Here is an 18041-nt window from a genome sequence, read left to right on the forward strand (position 1 = left end):
GTCACTGTTTTTTTTTTCCAAATTTGCCAATTTTTCCAATTTCGCCAACTTTGCCAATTTCGTCAACCTTTCCAACCGTGCTTAGTTTTTTTCCCCTCTTAAGAGAAAACTTGCGCAAAGGAGGACTCAAAGCAACTGACTTCGTGCGTCTGTGCGGTTAACACTTTTACCTCTCGCAAGGGGATTTTACACAGGCCGGCGAAACGGATTACATACGTGCAATCCTACCACTCATGCTTACACTTATGTCTAGAGGAGCATACCGATCGATATACACGCCGACAAAATGGGCGATTACATAAGGAAAATCCCCGTCTATAACGATTACGAGAAGAAGAAAGATTTGTTAAAATATGCCTTTTTGAAAGATGGAGAGGAGGACCAAAGAGACGTCCAGAAAAAACACATGACGGAGGATGTCCAATTTGTTAGTAAGTCTCACAAGGGGCAAGAAGAACAGAAGGACTCCTTTCTAAAAAGCCTAAAAGTAGGGGACAAGAAAACACCCCTTTCGCTTCTACACTCTGTTTGCAGTAAAGAAAAGGGAGAACATGCGGGATATCCTGACCCACCGCCTGGACTTAAGTTCGTCCATCGCTCAGTCACGTGAATGAATAAGCACGTGGGTGCGCGGATGCGTGAATGCTCAAATGAGCAGATGAGCAAGTGCACACGCCTGCATAGCTCCCCCCATGATTGCTCCTCGCTCATTGTGGCAATTCACCCGTGAAGGCAACCGGACGCAAGGGGACGTTCTGACTGAAAGGAAGGTACCTCGACTATGGGTGCGATGTGTGTGCACAAGTCAGGGGCCCACTAAACTGGAAGGGAGAAATGCACATAGGTATGTATATATATATATGTATATTTATATGCACATGCGTTGCCTCTTTTCTGTCAGAACAAACTGAAGGAAGACAACAGCGAGAGGTACTACGCCCACGAGAAGAAGTTCCCCTTCCTCATCGACACGACTGTGAAAAAACCAGATAAAACGAGAAGCATGCGGGATGTGCTAAATAACATTTATGGTGAGGCAGTCACGAGGATGGAAGTGCAAGCACACACATGAGTGTAGACATGAGTGTACACATGTATGACCGCGCATAGGAACGTACCCTCGTTACTACCCGCACATATCTGCATCACCTCCCTATGCACGTAGAACAGGATGATGCCGAGAAAATTCGTTTATCAGATGACATTAAAACCAAAGCGGTGTTGCTGGAAAGGAGGAAGGAGCTGTTTCTCCAGGAGTTAAGTACGTCTGCTCAAAAAGAACGCCGCTGCATGTATTGTTGTGTAAGCTCCTTGGTGGGTGGCGCGGCGAGGGTGCCCACAGTATGTATGTATATGTGTGTATATATGTAAATGTACGTGTGCCGATCTGTATGCCCCCACGGGCCCACCTTTCAACGCCTCTCCCCCTCAGGTGGTGGAGAGCTCGTGGACGTCCACGCGGAGCTGTTTTTAGACCCACAGAAAGATTACATGTAAGTGGGAAACGCGCACGTAGATGGGTGCTCGCGGTGGGGTACACCCGTGAGGGCATTCCCTTAAATGAAAAAAAAAAAAAAATAAAGACGTTACACTACTAGGCGTAGCACTACTAAACATACTGCGTCACATCCTACCGCGCAATCGCCCCCTTTCAGCGACGCAGTAAAGAATAAAAACAAAATGCTGACTCTGAAGAATTACGGGTTGGGGCAGGGCCCTTCCGATTTTGTTTTTTCCTACCCGCACATTAAAGCCAGTAAGTATAGACCCCCCTGTTTAACCAGAATGCGGTTAGTCTCTATCTACGTACATATATGATGATAAGGGGGAACACCATGTCCAGGCAATAAACAAAAGGGGGGCAAGAAAAATGCCTGCACGTGGGCAGATGATGTACATTGACTGACGCACCACATCAGTAGTTCCTCTTTCACCTGGAACGCTACATTTTTTTTTTATCGCTCCTCCAAAACAGAAGGAAGAGGTGGGTATGCCACCGAAATGGTGAAGTCGAACATACTGAAAAATAAAAACGAGGGAGTCACAAAAAGGGTAAGTGTGGCGACAAAAATGTCTGCCTTCTTTTCTTGTGTCTCCTCCGATTTAACGGTACATCATTTTTTGCCCCAATGCAGTTAAACGTGCACAATGTAGAAGGTAAAGGGCAAATTTGCAAATGAAAATGGGTAAAGAGATACCAAAAAAAAAAAAAAACAATTGCAACGTAATAAAACTTCTCCACTTTTTTCACTCTGAAGATTTATACACAGGAAAAAATCACGAAATGAGGTTACCTGACCATTCGCTCGATGAAATAGCTTTTTTTTTTTTTTTTTTTTTTTTTTGCGCTCATGACGACGTTGGCGTGATGAACTCTACAACACTGTCTTCTTTTTTTTTACTCCAGGGAACAAGCGGGTTGGCACGGAGGGAACATCACAGCGAAGAGCAGTGCATATAAATGTTACATATGTGCGCAAATGCACAAATTATGCCTTCACACACACACTGGATTGTCGTCCCCCCCCCTCTCGAGAAAGTCTTCTTGATGAAAAACAGACTGAGATATATTAACCACACCAGAAATAGCCACTTCGTAGAAAGTTATCTGAACGTAATTGCACCCGCGTGAGGGAGGGGCGTCCACCTGAGGCTGCGCATTTAACTGCCCAGTTGGCTTCAAATATGACTGTGCATTTGCTCCTCCCCGTTTGCCTTCCCACATGACATCTTCCCCCCCGCTGCTTCACCGAAGGAACGCCCGCGAATTATTCTGAGGTATAAAGGATTTCAAAAAAGGCCATAAGAAGGGAGAAAAAAATTATATACACACATACGTATGTATTTATATATGCATACACATAAAGATAAAAACTTCGGAGTGACTTCCAAATGAGCACCTGGCCAAGCGAGAAGACGACGTGGAGTCCATCCATTTAAGAAATGCAGAGCGAAGTTAACACAAAAAAAAGGAGAACAAATTGAGCTACCTTTTTTTTTTTGCCACACGGGTGAAGGGCAGCTCGGTGAAGCGGCGCGGTGGATGCGTCTACGGCTAAATGGCACAGAAGGGGAGGGAAAAGAAAAAAAAAAGATCACCTAAAATTAATCACTGGTGGAGGTTAACAGTTCGCAAAGTGTACACACAGATATGTTTTCACAATTGTGTTTTTTTTAAATGTCACTTGTGGAGGTAGGATGCGCCGCGGTCATTCCACCGTTTCGACGCGGTCATTCACCGATTCACCGCGATCATTCCACCGATCCACCGCAATCATTCCACCGATCCACCGCGATCATTCCACCGTTTCGCCGCCCCACCCGCTAGACGGTCCAGAAGAGCCTCAACAAGCCAAAGAGGTACTGAAAAATCTCGTTGGGCGATAACTTGGACTGACCGAACATCCTGTCGACAAAGACGTACCCAACTTCCTCAATTTTCTTGCCCATCTTATTGGCGCGTACGATGACCTCCATTTGGAATACATAGCCACGTCCCTGCACGAGCTGGATCACTTCCCTAAGTACGTCCGTTTTGTAGAGCCTAAACGAACCAGTCAAATCTGTTAAGTTGGTAAATAAAAGAAACTGCGAAAGGAAATTCGCCACTCGACTCACTATAACTCTTTTGAAACTCCACCCTGAGATTCCCCCTTGTTTATTATACCTAGTCCCTGTGACGATATCGCAATTGGTCTCTTTCTGTTTCGTTATGAAGTCGTTTATGTACTTAGGATGGTGTGATAGGTCAGCATCCATAATGATAACAAAATTGCCTGACACAATTTTTAGAGCATCCATGTAGGCAGAACCTAACCCCAGCTTCCCCTTCCTTTCTATGAGTAGTAATTTTTCCTCTTTAAATATCGACTGCAATTTTTTGTACACGTCAGCTGTTCTGTCCTCACTATTATCATCCACCACGATTATTTCAAAATCGATGTTTTTTTTTTTCAGTTCATTTATGATCATATATATTACGTATGGCAAATTGTCTTTCTCGTTGTAGGTTGGCAGGATGATGGAGTACTTCTGTGCGAGCGTCATGCTTGTGTGGGTGCACAGGAGGGGCAGCACGAGGAGCCACATCAAGCGGCACACGTATTTCAGCATGTTCCCTGGGGGGTGGCGGCGGCAATGAGGCGGTGTCAATGAGGCGGTTTTACCCTTCTGCGGGTGAGCGAGGAGGTGTTCCTACCTATATGCACACGTGTGGTTACCCTGTTGGTTGAGCATCCTCAGGCGAGGCGTCACTTGAGAGGCACGCCGCAAAAAAAGGGGAGAGATTCTTCATTACTCGAGGGAAGAGCCCCTAACCTTTTGTTCTTCATAAAGCCGAGCTGGCAATCCCAAACGGAGTGACATACCTTTTGCCCTTTTAATCATGGGGGGGGAGAAAATTCATGCTGTGTGTGTTTTCATTTGCCTCCCCCCCTTTTCCACTGGCGCTGCGTTTTCCCGTGCTTCCGAGGAGATGGGGAAATCCGTAACTGAGCGGCAAAAATGGCAAACGTTTTTTTCCCGCAACGGCGCATTTGATAAGCGGCTCTGCCTGGCGCATTTGTGCAGCTCCGTCATTTGCAGCTCCGTCATTTTGCAGCAACTTTTTCGCGCTTCCCATTTTGCCGCATCGCTCTGTAACGTTTGGCTTCGACCCTTCGTCTGTTCAGTTTCGTTGAATTGGGCCCCTCCCAAGCAGCTAACTCTGTTTTGTTACTCCCAAGGAGCTAATTCGGTTTGTTTACTCCCAACTGCTAACTCTGTTTTGTTACCCCCAACTGCTAATTCGGTTTGTTTACTCCCCCTCTGTTAACATTTTAAGGCGCATGCCAATACCCCCCAGCAGAAGAAAACCCATTTGTTCATCCCATAAATGTGTAGAGTAATATCTTGACTGTTTTTTTTTTTTTTTTTGTTTTTGTTTTTTTTTGTTTCCCGTTTGTGGATCGGTGGACGTTTCAGCGGTTGAGAAGTTCCTCAGTGGAAACCTTTCCCCGAGGCGAGAAAGCAACTGGAAGGTTTCCCCGGTTGGAGGTTACCCACACTGACGGGAGTATTGCCCACCCTTAGTGCCACCATGGATGGGGGAGAGAAGGAAGCGCGCATCAGCTACCATGAGTACAAAAAAAGGCTGAAGAAACTCACGGAGGAAATAAAAAAGGAAAAGAAAAAAAAGACGATTAACAAAAATAAAAATAGCGACAATTTGACCAAACTGGAGGAGGAACTGAGCAAGCTGAACGCCATGTATAACCTGGGCAATGCAGACGAAGGAAGCGAAATGAATCACTCGGAAAAGAAAAATGATCGTGATAGAGAGGCAAGCACATATGAAGACATTAACGACGGTGTAGCCACCACGGAGCTATACTCATACAATGCAGTCTCGAAAAAGGCATTAAGAAATATAAAAAGGACACAGAGAAAAGAGAGGGAGGTTGAAAGGATTGAGCAGTCGAGAAGCAAAATAGGAGACCTTGAATATGAGGAATTGGTTGAATGCTTAAAGAGAGTAAATAAAACCATCTATCCCATCGCTCCTGATGGGAACTGTCTGTACGAGTCGATTCTACACCAACTGAGAGAGAGAGTAGGCGGATTTAAATATAACCAAGAGGACCTTTTGAATCTCCTAGGGGAGGAAAGATTTTCACTGGAAGGTGTAAATTTGAGGGACTACCAAAAGGGGGGTCCCTTTGACTTTGGCATTTTCGCCCATTTTGACCCGCAGGATTTGAGCAGTGACGTCCTGCGATTTATAGCGGCCGTTTATATTTTGCAGAACGAGGAGCAGTTTGTGCACTTTGTGTGTGCGGATGAGGGGGACGAGCCGGCTGCGGGTGAGTTGGAAGGGGTGGCGAAGCGGTGGCAAAGCGGTAGCTAAGCGATGTAACAATTGAGTGCGACTCCAAGTGCTACGTCGAGCTTGTCGTACCCAGGGGCAACCCAAATGACCGCCCAACTCGAAGAAAACGCTCCTCCACTGCCCTTCTCGCAGATTACATTCATCACCGTGTGTACTTATCACCGCGTGCACTTTTCCCCCCCCGCAGACACCTACTTCTGCTATTGTGAGGCCATTCTCAAGGGCGTTTACGGGTGAGAGAAGCGAACGAGTAGTGAATAGACCCCTCCCATGCACACGTCCCTGTGGAAGTGAAGGAGGGGTATCTACGAAGTACCCATTTATCTATGAGGAGATTAACAGAGCGGATCATTCATATGTAGACACTTTTCCATCGTGGCGCTGCTCCCCTTTTGCTGTGATGAAGCCATTCGATGTGCACCCCTGTGTAGTGTTGTCTCCACTCCCAAATTATGTGGCGCCCCTATTTGACAGACTCGACGAAGGAAAGCAATCCGTTTAGTTGCCACTTAACACAGATGACTGCTTCCTTTTTGCTTCCCCCTGGCGCGTTTCATTTCCACTTCCCTCTTCTCAGGAGCGAAATCGAAATCAATGCCCTCTCGAGCATCTTGAAGAAGAAAATTACCGTTTACGACGTAAATATGAACATTTCGTATGTAAGTACACGCGGGCGCAAAAAAATAAAATAAAACAAAACTGACATATGTATATACACGCGTGTGCATACATGTGACCGTTTTCGTGGCTACCCCACGCGCGCTCCCACTTTTTCTTTCCAGGGAGAGGAGCATGAAACGGAGCTGTTCATATGCATCCACCATAAGCTGTATGCATTAGGTAAGCGCGGGAAAAGGGGAAATGCCTCCCGTTGAGAGGCGCGAGGTGGGGAAAATATGCCCCTTTCAAGCGCAAAGGGGGAAGGGCCCCTTCCAATTTGCATTCATCCCACTTTCGTAACATTTCACATCCCTGCTTCCCATGCCTGCGCCTTTTTTCTCCCGTAGGGAAGCACTACAATTCCGTCGTTGACATGTGAGTGCGTGACGTATAAACCAACGAAGTGACGACTTTGCCAGGTAGGTCAGCACCTTAGCAGATGAGGAGAGAAGTGTGATCATCACACCACACCCCCCGCTCAATTTGATGATAATCTTCATTTGAATCGTTTCTTACCATTTTTTTTTCAAAGAACAGAAAAAAGGGGAAAAAAAAAAAAAAAAAAAAGAAAAAAAAAAAAAAAGCAGCTACAGTACAGCGCAGCACAACACAGCAACAATGCAGCTACGGTGCAGACACGATACACGGGCACAGATATGCAAAGGGGGGGACAAATACCCCAAAGTAAAACAGTTGTTTTTTAATTAAAACGTTTTGACAAATGTACAGGGGAAATATCGTATGGCAATTATTTCAACAAAAAAAAAAAAAATAGAAAACTTTAATAACGCATTCATTTTTTTTAAAAAAAATTTCGTGCACATATGGGTACACACATACATGTACATATATATATATGTGTGTACGTAATGCGTGCACATGTACGAGATGGGCAAATTGGAAAAAAAAAAAAAAAAAAGGTCCATTGGGAAGGTGCACTTTTTTATTTAATATACACAAATGTCGCTACAAATGGGGGTGGAGGCAGCCCGGTGGTAGGTGCCTGGGGGAGGGTAAAAAAGTGCAGAGCGCAAAAAAAAGGGCGCAAAAAAAGGGGAGCAAAAAAAAAGGGCGTAAAACGGGGCCGTGAAACTTCACCGCAAATCCAGGACGCAAAACGCTACCACAATTGGGGGACGCATTAGAACCATTTTTTTACACCCTCGGCAGGCATACACACATTCATACCGCACACGGAGGGACACGAATTTTAAAGCAACGAAGGAGTAAAGAAATTATCCCCACTGAATCGAATTATTTATAATCCTCCCCGTAGTATTCTTCATCGTCTTTGTCGTCTTCTTCATAATCGTCGTCCTCTTCCTCTTCCTCCTCTTCATCCTCCTCTTCTTCTTCCCCATGTCCTTCTTCCTCCTCTCCTTCGTCTAGTTCTTCTTCTTCATCATCTTCATCATCCTCCTCGTCCTCCTCATCATCGTCATCTTCTTCTTCCTCCTCCTCCAGTTCCTTCTTCAAAGCGTTCCTTGTCCGTTCGTGTGGGTAGCTAGATTCGATTATGTTGTTTTTATTAATTTCGCAGTAGTACCTGTTTTTCTCATTCATGTGGTAATTGTACTTTTTCTCGTCGAGGGAGATTTCGACGGAGCGCTTGATGTAGCTTTGGAGTAGTTCCGAGGAGGGGTACGGCGAGTCTGCTCGGGGGCGGGGGCGAAGTGTCAGCATAGAAACGCACCGCATAGAAAAGCATCACATACAAACGCATCGCATACAAACGCATTGCATACAAACGCACCGCGTGCATGTGCAGCGTCGGTTAAGAGACGGCATAAACTTCCTTCTACCCTCTTGTGCCGCTGAGACTACATGGCACCAATTCGCGCGGGCATCTTTTGCTTGCGCCCCTGCCGAGGCGTACCTGATATTTGGCCGCGCTTATCCCGTGGCCTCCACTTGTTCTCGTATTTGCGAATGGGGGGGTCGCATATTTCTTCGCATCGGAAGGGGGAATCAAGACAGCGTATGTGTGTGTGTGTGTGTCGAGATGAAAAAAGGGAGATACCACGTAGTGCATGCAAATGGGGGCATAAATGCACTTGCGCATGCATGCAAAATGGGTATCGCCAAGTTGCCACTTTCATTTGTGACTTACCTAAAAAGTTAAAGTCAGCGCTTTTTAGCAATTCTATGGCCTTCTTAGGGTTGTAATCCACGCGGTGTAAAATTTTGAAGGCGTATTCGGGCGTAAATGGGTGCCATCCGAGTTGACACTTCCAATTTTTCGCTAACTCTTTTATAAAAATGGCTAGTTCGTAATCGTTTTTAATGACCAGTTCGTACTGTCCCTCGCTGAGGTAACTCTCCTTCATTCGTTCCAGGAGGTAGGGCGAGTAAACGAGCTCCGATTTGTTGGCCTCTGCGAAGGGGGTTACAGGGGTGTAATTTCGACGAGGGGTGAGTACATCAGTGGGAATATCCCCATAACGACATGGGCATATAGAAGGGTGCATCGCATGGACATGCAACCAGACATACCATCGTATTTCTCTGAGTGGCTATTTAAAAAAAAGGTAGAGACATTGGACACTTGGTAATTCTCGCCCACGTTGATCTGACCCGTGTATTTGCTTCCTTCGCTTTTCTGCTTCACCTTTTCTTTTTTTTTCTCGAATGTGCTGTTAATGTGTGGTAGTGGGGGGTGATCATATGAGAAAGTTGCACACAGGAAAAGAAGAAGTGCATAAAGGGGGGATTCATCTCAGTTCCCCCACGAGTAAATCCGCCATGTCGCTAATTCCACTTGCATGCTAACCTTATCGTTTTTAACTTCTTCCTCCTCTTCAGAGAAATATCAAAAGACACTCCTGTGGAAGGGGAAAAAAAAAAAAAAAAAAAAGACGTCAAACGTGCCACTTTGAGTGGGTGTTACCCTCTCGGAGTCGTGCCAAATCGACCGACACGTGCGCTTTACCGTTTCTTCTGCAGAGGGGGCAGTACCAGTAGTTGTAGTTTGGCTGGGGCTTTTCAGATTCGCCAATGCACTGCAAAGTAGAAGCGGGAGTAGATGCGGAAGTGATCGTAGACGCGGAAATGCACGTAGACGGGGTGGCAACAAATGGGGGGGGTTAAACGGGAGAGAGGGTCGTTGGAGTGATCCCTCCATTGGAGTGATCCCCCCTGAAGTGACCACCCCTGGAGTGACCCCCCCGAAGGCACTTACATATATGTGGTAGGACCTAATGCAGTTGTCACAGCAAATTAAGTTTCCCCCATGGTAGCATTCATAGCAAAAAGGATCATTCTCATTATTTTCATTTATATTTTTAAATTCTGAGTTGTTTTTGGAGGACCTTGCGTTTTTACTATTTATTTTCCTGTCGTTACATGTGCCATTTTTATGATTACCCATTCCGTAGTTGTCAATTAAATTCAAGTCCTTGTTTTTTGATTTGTCTATTTCTCTTCTTTTTATTTTGTCGTGCACAATCACAGACCCCTTTTCCATCTTTTTCTGCACGCAAATAGGGGGGTGGGAAAAGAGCAGTGTGTAGGCAGTTGGCGGTGGGAAGTAGTTAGTTTGCAGTAGGACGAAGTCCCCTCGAGGAGAATGCTCCACTGGGTTGCGGCAAACTGGCCACAGAGAAGCAGCCAAATGGAAGAATGGCACAACAGGAGAAAATTAAATTCCCATGCATGGTTTCGAATGGGGGAAGAAACGTACTTACAAACTATTCTGTTAAAAGTTTCGCGGGGGAAGGAACTGGTTGCATTTGGCCGTGTGACAACTTGGGGGTGGGGTAGAGGGGAGGTTACTAATGCGCCTTTTTTTTTTTTTATGTGTCCCCCGGTTTTCTCGAACGGGAAAAATGATCACTGGTTACAATTGTGCTGTTCGAAAGGGATGGAAAGAAAGTACACATGGGCAAGCGCATACGTGTATAAATTTATAAGTGTATACTTTCGCGTGTATGTTCATCTCGCACTGTATATTTTTCACACTCTGTATATTTCGCAATGTGCAAGTTTCACACTGTGTTCTCCTCTTTTCTGACAAATGTACTTTCAAATTAACCAATCAAGGGAAGAAAGGAAAAAAAAAAGTTGCAGTTTTTTTTTTTTTTTTTTGTCTTACCAAAATTTATCTTTTTGTCCTCCTCAAGCGGAAGATGTATTTTTTTTTTTTTTTTTTTTTTTTGGCTACTCTTTCTTAATCTGCGAAAAGTTCACTCTCGAATGTTTTAATTTTTACTTTGGTACATGAATGAAAATACTCTTTGAGCTTTTTCATTTTCACTTGAGGACTTTTTCTTTGCCTTTGCTTGTTTTTGCGGCGTGCTATACAACATTATGTAACAGATTTAATTTACGCCGCGCGTACGTGTGGCTGCACATGCGTGAGTACGTGCATGCACGTGGGGCCCCGCGCGTATGTACGTATGCGCGAGCGAGTAATTCTCGTATGTATGTATGTATGTATATATATATATATATGCACGTTTGTATTTAGTTATTTCCTCATCTGTTCGCTTATCCGATTGCTCACGCGCATGTATGTGCACTTTTGCAGCTTCCCCGAGCGCGTGACCGTACGTACATTTCGTTTTTAACAAACCGTGCTAGCAACAATCGCGGGTTATGTTTTTTTTTTTTTTTTTTTTTTTCGCTTGAGCATTTAATCCCTTACAGAAAAAAATTGCACTGTGCGAAATTGCTCACTATTTGTACATAACTGTGCACATGGCGAAGCACTAGAACTGTGCTTTTCAAGGTCAGGGGCGGGGGGTTCGTTCGTGTCCAATTTCGCTAGCGCTACGGGGGGAAGCGGCACATACACGCTCGTTTGCCTACACGGATGTGTGCGGCCCACTTACCCATACGCACGCGTGCGCTTTTACTCCCTATACGAATGTGCAGACACGCAAGGGTGGATGCACATATACCTGTGCGCACTTTTATGTAAATAAGTTTTACACATCACGTGGGCACTCTGCCCATACAACACCGGGCAGTACCAGTATGCAGCAAAATTGTATGCAGTGTTGTGTTCCTTTTTTTTTTTTTTTCAATTTTCGAGGCGAGGTGTTACAATCGCGTTGTATGTAAAAAGGCAGTTGTGAAAAAATGGAGAAAATGGGAATGAGTGGGCAGAATGGGAAAGAGGGGGCAGAATGGAAAAAGATGGGCAGAGTGGGAAAACGTTGGCACAGTGGGAGGGATGCAAAAATGGGAAATTTTCACAAAATGTACCAAATCGTCGCTAAAAAAAAAGGAATGTAAAATGAAAATGCAAATTTGTTTATTCTGAACAGTACATAATAAAAAAAAAAAAAAAAAAAAAAAAAAAACAGTAGCCACAAAAAAAATTCAACCGGTTGCATGAACTTGTGCGCACAGTCCGTAATTCACCTCCCCCACATGTTAAGCAGCCGCAATTTTTTTCACAAATTTTCACATTCGACATTATTCCCCTTTGTGGAAACTAACGAAAAAGGTGCTGGTGTATATAACTGTGGAGAAAATGTTAACGTACACACCGCCCACAGTTGGCAACTGTGTGTTCCTCGTTTGACAAGTTTGAGCACATGTGGGGGGGTGCACATGTAAAGGTGTGTACGAAAATGCACAGGCACACATACAGTAGCGCAAATGCGTATATATATTTTTTCCTTTTTTGTTTTTCATTTTTTTTTTTTTTTTTTTCCCTCCCGCGTTACACGAAAAAGCACGCGACGTCTTCAACCAGCACTCTGCATGCCGCGTAAAACATTTCACAGTGTGGTGATCCCCCAGAGGGACAGAAACGCATAAGGGAAGGAGGCAAAATGTAGCAGATCGAAAGCGATTTGTTTGCGCCGCCCACCACTCTTCCACCGTCCATTCAGTCCAGTCAATCCAGGCAGCCCAGTACTGTTTGCCCACCGTCGAATGGCCTACACCTTGTTTTTAATTCAATGGGGGGGCGTGGCGAAAAAGGGTAGACACTCTGCAAACCTACAATGGCGTAGATACCGCGAAAGGGTTATGCCCCTACCAGTGGCACTCTTTAGCGAAGTTATGTACCCATTGGGGAAATCGAAACGGTAGTCCCCCCCCTTTGCCATTATTCATACGAATGATCACGCAGAGAGGGACCGCCTTCACCCTTTTGATTCTCCACCCTTTTGATTCCCCCTTGTGACGTAAGCAAAATTGGCGAACAGGTCGAACGCGGAGGAGGTTTTCCTTCCAAAGTGCTGCTCAACGTGGCCACATTTTCGCAGCTCCGGATTGACTAGACGGTTAGTTTTGCACACATGTAGGCACGAATGGAAAAAGGGATAACAAATAAGTGAGTTCTCTTTTTTTTCTGCTCAAAAAAGGGGAGCAAAACTTCGGCGTTATTCCTCACAAGCGGCGGAAAAGAAAATATATTCGCGCAAGTGCCCATTTGAGGGGGAAAAACAAAAAGTCATGCCGTTCAGTGGATGCTGCGCAACATGGACTCAGTGCACCTGCATGTGTACATGCGCGAGAACGGGTAGTTTTTGGGGGGAGGGGGAACTTCCCCGACAAATTTATCAAAAGGAGGGAGATATTCCCGTGCAGTCGAAGTATTGGGCGAGCCTTCTACTTGCATTTGTGTGCACATTTACACCCTCTTAGAGGGGCACTACCTAATCAGTGCCGCACTCCCGCTTCTCCATGCGCCGCTGCAGCTGCGAAATTTGCCTAACCTCTATCTCTGCCTCGCGCGGAATTCGAGTGGCCAAGTTAAACACTGCATTTCTATGCGCGTCGAAGAAGCCGTCCTGGTACAATTCCATCATCCTCGTTGTGTCCTGCTGCATCCACTTATTCTGCAAGTGAACCATCTCGAGGGGGTGTCCCGGGTGGATGGGAAGGGTGTCCAGAACATTTTCATTAGACGACTTGATGGTAGTTGCCCCGTCTTGGGAAGAATTCAACTCCGAAGTGGAAGAGCATTCCTCAAACGAATCCGCGATGGAACATTCACATGTACGATCAGAGCAATTGTCTTGGGTTTTTTTCAAGGCGTCTTTTTCCTCCTTCAAGTCAGCATTTACCCTCATCCATAATGCCAAATTATCTACTTCGTATAATTCTTCGGGATTTATTTTAGTTATTCCCTTTGGGTATTCTCTAACGGAAATTTGCGTATCAGTTGGCACAATTTTTACTATGTCGTGATAGACCAGATATGGCTTCTCCACCACACAGTCCACTTTGTAAACTCTATCTGTCCATGTAACCTTCGGTATGATCCTTTGCCGAACTGGCACGGGGACATACTTATCATTAAATTTAAAAACGGGAATGTCTACATCTACGATTTTCGGTTTAGGGACTATGTAAGGAATGGGTAAGTTAATCGGTATGTCAATTTTCTTTTTCACTTCGACGACTTTTTCCACCTTTGGTACGAACACATTTTCGAATATCTTATTTTCTGTTACGTTTACTTGCGGTCCGAATGGTTCCAGTAGGGGGGGCAACACACCATCTGGGGCGCCTCCCATGCTGCTCCTGCTATCATTATGGTTGTTACAATGGTGCATGCTATTTCTTATGATGTCGCCATTTATGTAGGGGCATGATGCCGATGAGTCACACTCCCCTCGAGTCGTCCCCCCTAGGGGTAAAACGGCCCTACTAGGGGATGGACCTCCCTGATCAGCTAAGATCCTCTGGTTATCCTTATCAACGTAATTATAAACCTCCTCTACAATTTCCTGGTCTTTAAAACTTATCTTCTCCTGAACATAGAGAACGTCCACTTTTCTGTCTGTCACGATGTTTTTTATTATTGGCTTTTCGATGATATTATATTTGGTAACTTGTTTTGGAACGTACCTTAACTTCTCGATGACGAATGGGTCATATTCAATTTTATCTATGAACCTCAATTCGGGGACTTCTATCACTTTAGTTTTGTTATGAGGGATATACGTTTGGGTGTCTATTGCCTTTCCTGCGAAGTCGTGGTTTGCGCTATCTATCAGCTTTGTTTCTTTTGTTTGGCCATTCGCGTAGGTGCGATCTCTGCTGAAAGGTGGAATACTCCTATTCAGTGAGAGGGCGGACTGTTCTCCGTCTGCGCCATTTTTTGTCGCCGCAGTCCGTTCCATTTCGCGGTGCTTTGGCAAATTCGCCGTGCCGCTTTCGCTGCTTAGGGCGCTGCTGCTTTTGCTTTTCGTCGTGTCCATGTTGGCGGCGTGAGGGGGGGTGCGCAGGTCGAGCGCACGCAAAGCGTAAATAAGTAACTAATTATATATATATGTGTGTATACGTATGAGTGTGTGCCCAAACGGATGGCCACGTTCTGGTGGAACACCGCGAGCAAATGAGCGCACAAAAAACAATTCGTCTAACAACGGAGCGTGGGCTTAAAACGAAGCGAATCGAATCGAACTTGTAACGTTTCAAACTTGTAACGTTTCGAACGTTACGTATCTACAAAAATGGGGAAGACGGCCACACACGCGTGGGAGAAAAAATATTTAACTACAAACACGCGCATGTACATTAAGCCTCGCCCAGTGTCTCACCCAAAACAACTTTTAAAATATAAACAAAAAGGTGAACATTGTAGAATGTCGTTATGTTGTGCCTTTTCAGAGCTCATTTGGTGAAAAAAGTGCGAAAAAAGCGAAATGTGTGCGCATACGGAAGATGTAGAGCATTATACACTTAAAAAAGAAAAAACACCAAAAAAATATATGCCAGTAAAAAATGCAGATGAGCAACAATCTGTGTGTGTGTGTGTGCATTTAAATATGCACTATATCGTATTATTCATAACTGCGCGAAAAAAAAAAAAAAAAGCAAAATGGTGACCTAAACAGCTAGCTATTTTTTTTTTCACATGAACAGAAAAAAAAAAAAAAAAAAAATAGCTACCTAATTAGTAAAATGGCGAAAAATGTATGATCTGTTCATAAGGCAGAAACAGGTATGCTAAACAAATGGGCGTGTCATTGTTCGCAAAACCATTTGCAACCTTTTTGTGTGGGAAAGATCTGCAGAAAACGCAACCGAGAAAGGTCCAACTCGTAGCCTCCGCGTCACGCGGTAGGTAGACTCATGGGAAACACGTGGTCATAGAACCAATGAGGTGTAAGAATGCGTAGCAACTTAGCTGTGCACGTGTTACGCATACGTTTATGCGCACGGAAGGGAGAAAAATGTGAGAGCAAAAAATGTGACGAGCGCGAAGGAATTCACCAAAAATGGAAGAATAAAAAGGCACTATGGGGGAAACGGGAAAGGGAACTGAGAAATGCTCATCGTAGGCGCACAACGTAAGTGAAACGAATCGCTTAAATGTCCCGAACAAGTGACCATTTGGGATGAACAACAACGTGATTTTTTAAACAAAGCTCACTGTTAGAATGGTCAAAAATGTACGTTCTGCGAAAAAAAGATGAATGAAGTAAAATGCATTTCGAGTCGCTTGAAAAGCCTCGGAATTGTTCAACAAGGTGATTTTTTTGTGGATAGAAGGGTAGGAACCATTTTGAGAAATCTCCACAGCCCCTCATCCAGCGAACATGTGTTAAAAAATAAAGAAATAAATCGAAATAAGAAGCAGAAAATATGGATGAAAAAAATACACGTAAAGGAATTGCCGCGTAAAAAGTTTGGAAATAAACTGGGAACAGTAGCAAAAATGCTCTACTTGAGACGTGTCAGTGGGGATGGAGCAGAAGGTCGTGTCCTTTACGCTGACAAGCGTGATGGGGATTGTGGGCAAAGCGCACATTCGGATGCGTTCCTAAGAGGAGGAAACAATCCTGCTGGCGAAGCAAGTGACACACACAGTAGAAGTAAGGGTAAGAGCTATGCCAACACGTGCCGTTCAAATGGGCATAGTCCATTGCCCACTGAGGAGGAACAGCAACGTAAAGCGAGCGGAAAAGAAATTATTCAACTTGGGAGTAACGAAAAAGAAGTCGCTTCGATTAGAGGTAGCACAAATGGGCGCAGAATGGGCAACCCGAGTGAACACCACCGCAATAACCATTCATGGGACGACATTTGCGACGAACTGAAGCACCATTTGCCGTTCCTTCAGCCGTATAGCATAACCACAGCTTTGAATTACCTGTCCAAAGTGAACTATGATGAATACAACATTTTCAAGCTAGTTGCAGAAAATGTGGATGAAAGGTGGATCAAAAATTTTAACATAAAAGACCTCTCCCAACTGCTCTTGTCTTACTCAAGACTTCACACAAAATATGACTCATTCGTAAATTTAATAAGCAGAGAATTGTTATATAAAATATGCTTTGCAAATATGGAGGAGATAGCTTTAATAGCCTATTCGTACACAAAAATGAAAATATACGATTATGAGGTTTTTCTTCATTTGTGTAATGAGACAAAACGGAGGTTGAAGAAGGAGCTATCCCAAAGTGAAGGCACCTGTGTTGATGCTACCGGGGGGGGTTCACATAGCACTGTGGTGATGGCTGATAATGGAAGAGATGGCCAACTGCATGGAAACTGCGATAGAGGGGGAAGGCTCCCCAGGGAAGAATATCCCTCTTACTCGGAGGAGACACAAGGAGAGGGGATTTCCCAGAAGAGAGCAACTCATCAAGAAATGAACAAAAGGGAGACAAAAAATGGTGAGACACACCCCAATTGGGGACACCACAACATGGGGGAATCATCCCTCCAAGGGGATACTACTTACAGTAGGAAGAATCTACAGAAGGGGTCAAATTTTAGCGCGAGTCTCACTGAGATAAGTGGAGAAAAAACTGCTCAAAAGAATGGCGAACGAGAACCAGGCAAGAAATATTCCCACATATGTCTGTTTGCCTACTGCCTCGGGAAAAACAAACATCGGGATGATGCACTCCTTGACTTAATTTCGAAATATGTAAATGTGCAACGGATTAACAACATAGATGTAAGCAATTTGTCTTACGCATTTTCTCTGTTCGATTTTTATGAAGGCATTTTTTTTGAGCAGTTCTGCGAGAAGAGTCGCCAAATTGTGCATTCTGCGGAGCCGTCCCAGAAGGTACTTATCATGTCATATCTTTTAAAACACCCGAGGGAAGAAATGCTAAGTGTGTATGTGTTGTATGTTAAAAATGTGCGCGACGAAATGGGGCAGAATGATTTATATAAAGAAGCGCTCCTCCTGAACATGTGCATAAACAGCTTTTCGAGTGACGTATTTTTAAACTTCCTCCTCAATGTGGTAACTTGCCCAGGAGGGGATGGCAATACACCGGAAAGAAGAAATCAAGCCAATTTTGTGTTAAACTTTTTGGTTGACTACGCAACCTTTTTTATGGGAAAAAAGAAAATGAGTTCACGTGATTATCCGAAGATTTTGAACATGCTCTTAAAGGTGTTTCCCATTATGGGAGAGAAGAATAGCGGCACTGCTTCGCCATCTCCGCTTCACTCCCCCCGCAGGGTTACCCCCCTGATAGAAGACCTCCTCGATCTGATCATAACAGAGATGCACACATTTCATGCCCTCGACTTGGTGCATATTAGGAATATTTTTTTTCGTGTGAAGAGGGAAGGGGTGGGT

The 18041-nt window shown here is 44.6% G+C and overlaps 6 protein-coding genes across 6 annotated transcripts; 3 read left to right on the plus strand and 3 right to left on the minus strand.

Moving 5' to 3' along the window:
• Positions 1 to 286: 286 nt before the first annotated feature.
• Positions 287 to 2632, plus strand: PVX_092680 (hypothetical protein, conserved; the record flags this gene model as incomplete). Its single annotated transcript, XM_001615478.1, has 8 exons — positions 287 to 487; positions 902 to 1031; positions 1166 to 1261; positions 1433 to 1493; positions 1656 to 1756; positions 1976 to 2109; positions 2136 to 2157; positions 2541 to 2632. The coding sequence occupies 8 exons, from the start codon at positions 287 to 289 to the stop codon at positions 2630 to 2632; spliced, it is 837 nt and encodes a 278-aa protein (XP_001615528.1).
• Positions 2633 to 3324: 692 nt separating this feature from the next.
• PVX_092685 (dolichyl-phosphate b-D-mannosyltransferase, putative) lies at positions 3325 to 4047 on the minus strand (the record flags this gene model as incomplete). The annotated part of the gene is made up of 1 exon (XM_001615479.1): positions 3325 to 4047. The coding sequence occupies one exon, from the start codon at positions 4045 to 4047 to the stop codon at positions 3325 to 3327; it is 723 nt and encodes a 240-aa protein (XP_001615529.1).
• A 665-nt stretch (positions 4048 to 4712) lies between these two features.
• PVX_092690 (hypothetical protein, conserved) lies at positions 4713 to 6905 on the plus strand (the record flags this gene model as incomplete). The annotated part of the gene is made up of 5 exons (XM_001615480.1): positions 4713 to 5840; positions 6054 to 6099; positions 6444 to 6525; positions 6649 to 6706; positions 6874 to 6905. The coding sequence occupies exons 1-5, from the start codon at positions 5078 to 5080 to the stop codon at positions 6903 to 6905; spliced, it is 981 nt and encodes a 326-aa protein (XP_001615530.1). The 5' UTR covers positions 4713 to 5077.
• Positions 6906 to 7780: 875 nt separating this feature from the next.
• Positions 7781 to 9989, minus strand: PVX_092695 (hypothetical protein, conserved; the record flags this gene model as incomplete). Its single annotated transcript, XM_001615481.1, has 7 exons — positions 7781 to 8178; positions 8403 to 8474; positions 8637 to 8900; positions 9020 to 9159; positions 9297 to 9348; positions 9456 to 9525; positions 9705 to 9989. 7 exons carry the CDS (start codon positions 9987 to 9989, stop codon positions 7781 to 7783), a joined length of 1281 nt encoding a protein of 426 aa, XP_001615531.1.
• A 2730-nt stretch (positions 9990 to 12719) lies between these two features.
• On the minus strand, positions 12720 to 14937 carry PVX_092700 (membrane skeletal protein, putative). Its single transcript, XM_001615482.1, has one exon. The coding sequence runs from the start codon at positions 14686 to 14688 to the stop codon at positions 13138 to 13140; it is 1551 nt and encodes a 516-aa protein (XP_001615532.1). The 5' UTR covers positions 14689 to 14937; the 3' UTR covers positions 12720 to 13137.
• Positions 14938 to 15376: 439 nt separating this feature from the next.
• Positions 15377 to 17955, plus strand: PVX_092705 (hypothetical protein, conserved; the record flags this gene model as incomplete). Its single annotated transcript, XM_001615483.1, has 2 exons — positions 15377 to 17852; positions 17938 to 17955. The coding sequence occupies exons 1-2, from the start codon at positions 15906 to 15908 to the stop codon at positions 17953 to 17955; spliced, it is 1965 nt and encodes a 654-aa protein (XP_001615533.1). The 5' UTR covers positions 15377 to 15905.
• Between the last annotated feature and the right edge of the window lie 86 nt (positions 17956 to 18041).

This window comes from Plasmodium vivax, chromosome 9 (genome assembly GCF_000002415.2).
Source record: "Plasmodium vivax chromosome 9, whole genome shotgun sequence".
Classification (NCBI taxonomy): Eukaryota; Apicomplexa; class Aconoidasida; order Haemosporida; family Plasmodiidae; genus Plasmodium; species Plasmodium vivax.

Bases quoted from the DNA above. Each gene is read 5' to 3' on its own strand.
- PVX_092700 (XM_001615482.1), bottom strand. From the start codon at position 14,688: ATGGACACGACGAAAAGCAAAAGCAGCAGCGCCCTAAGCAGCGAAAGC.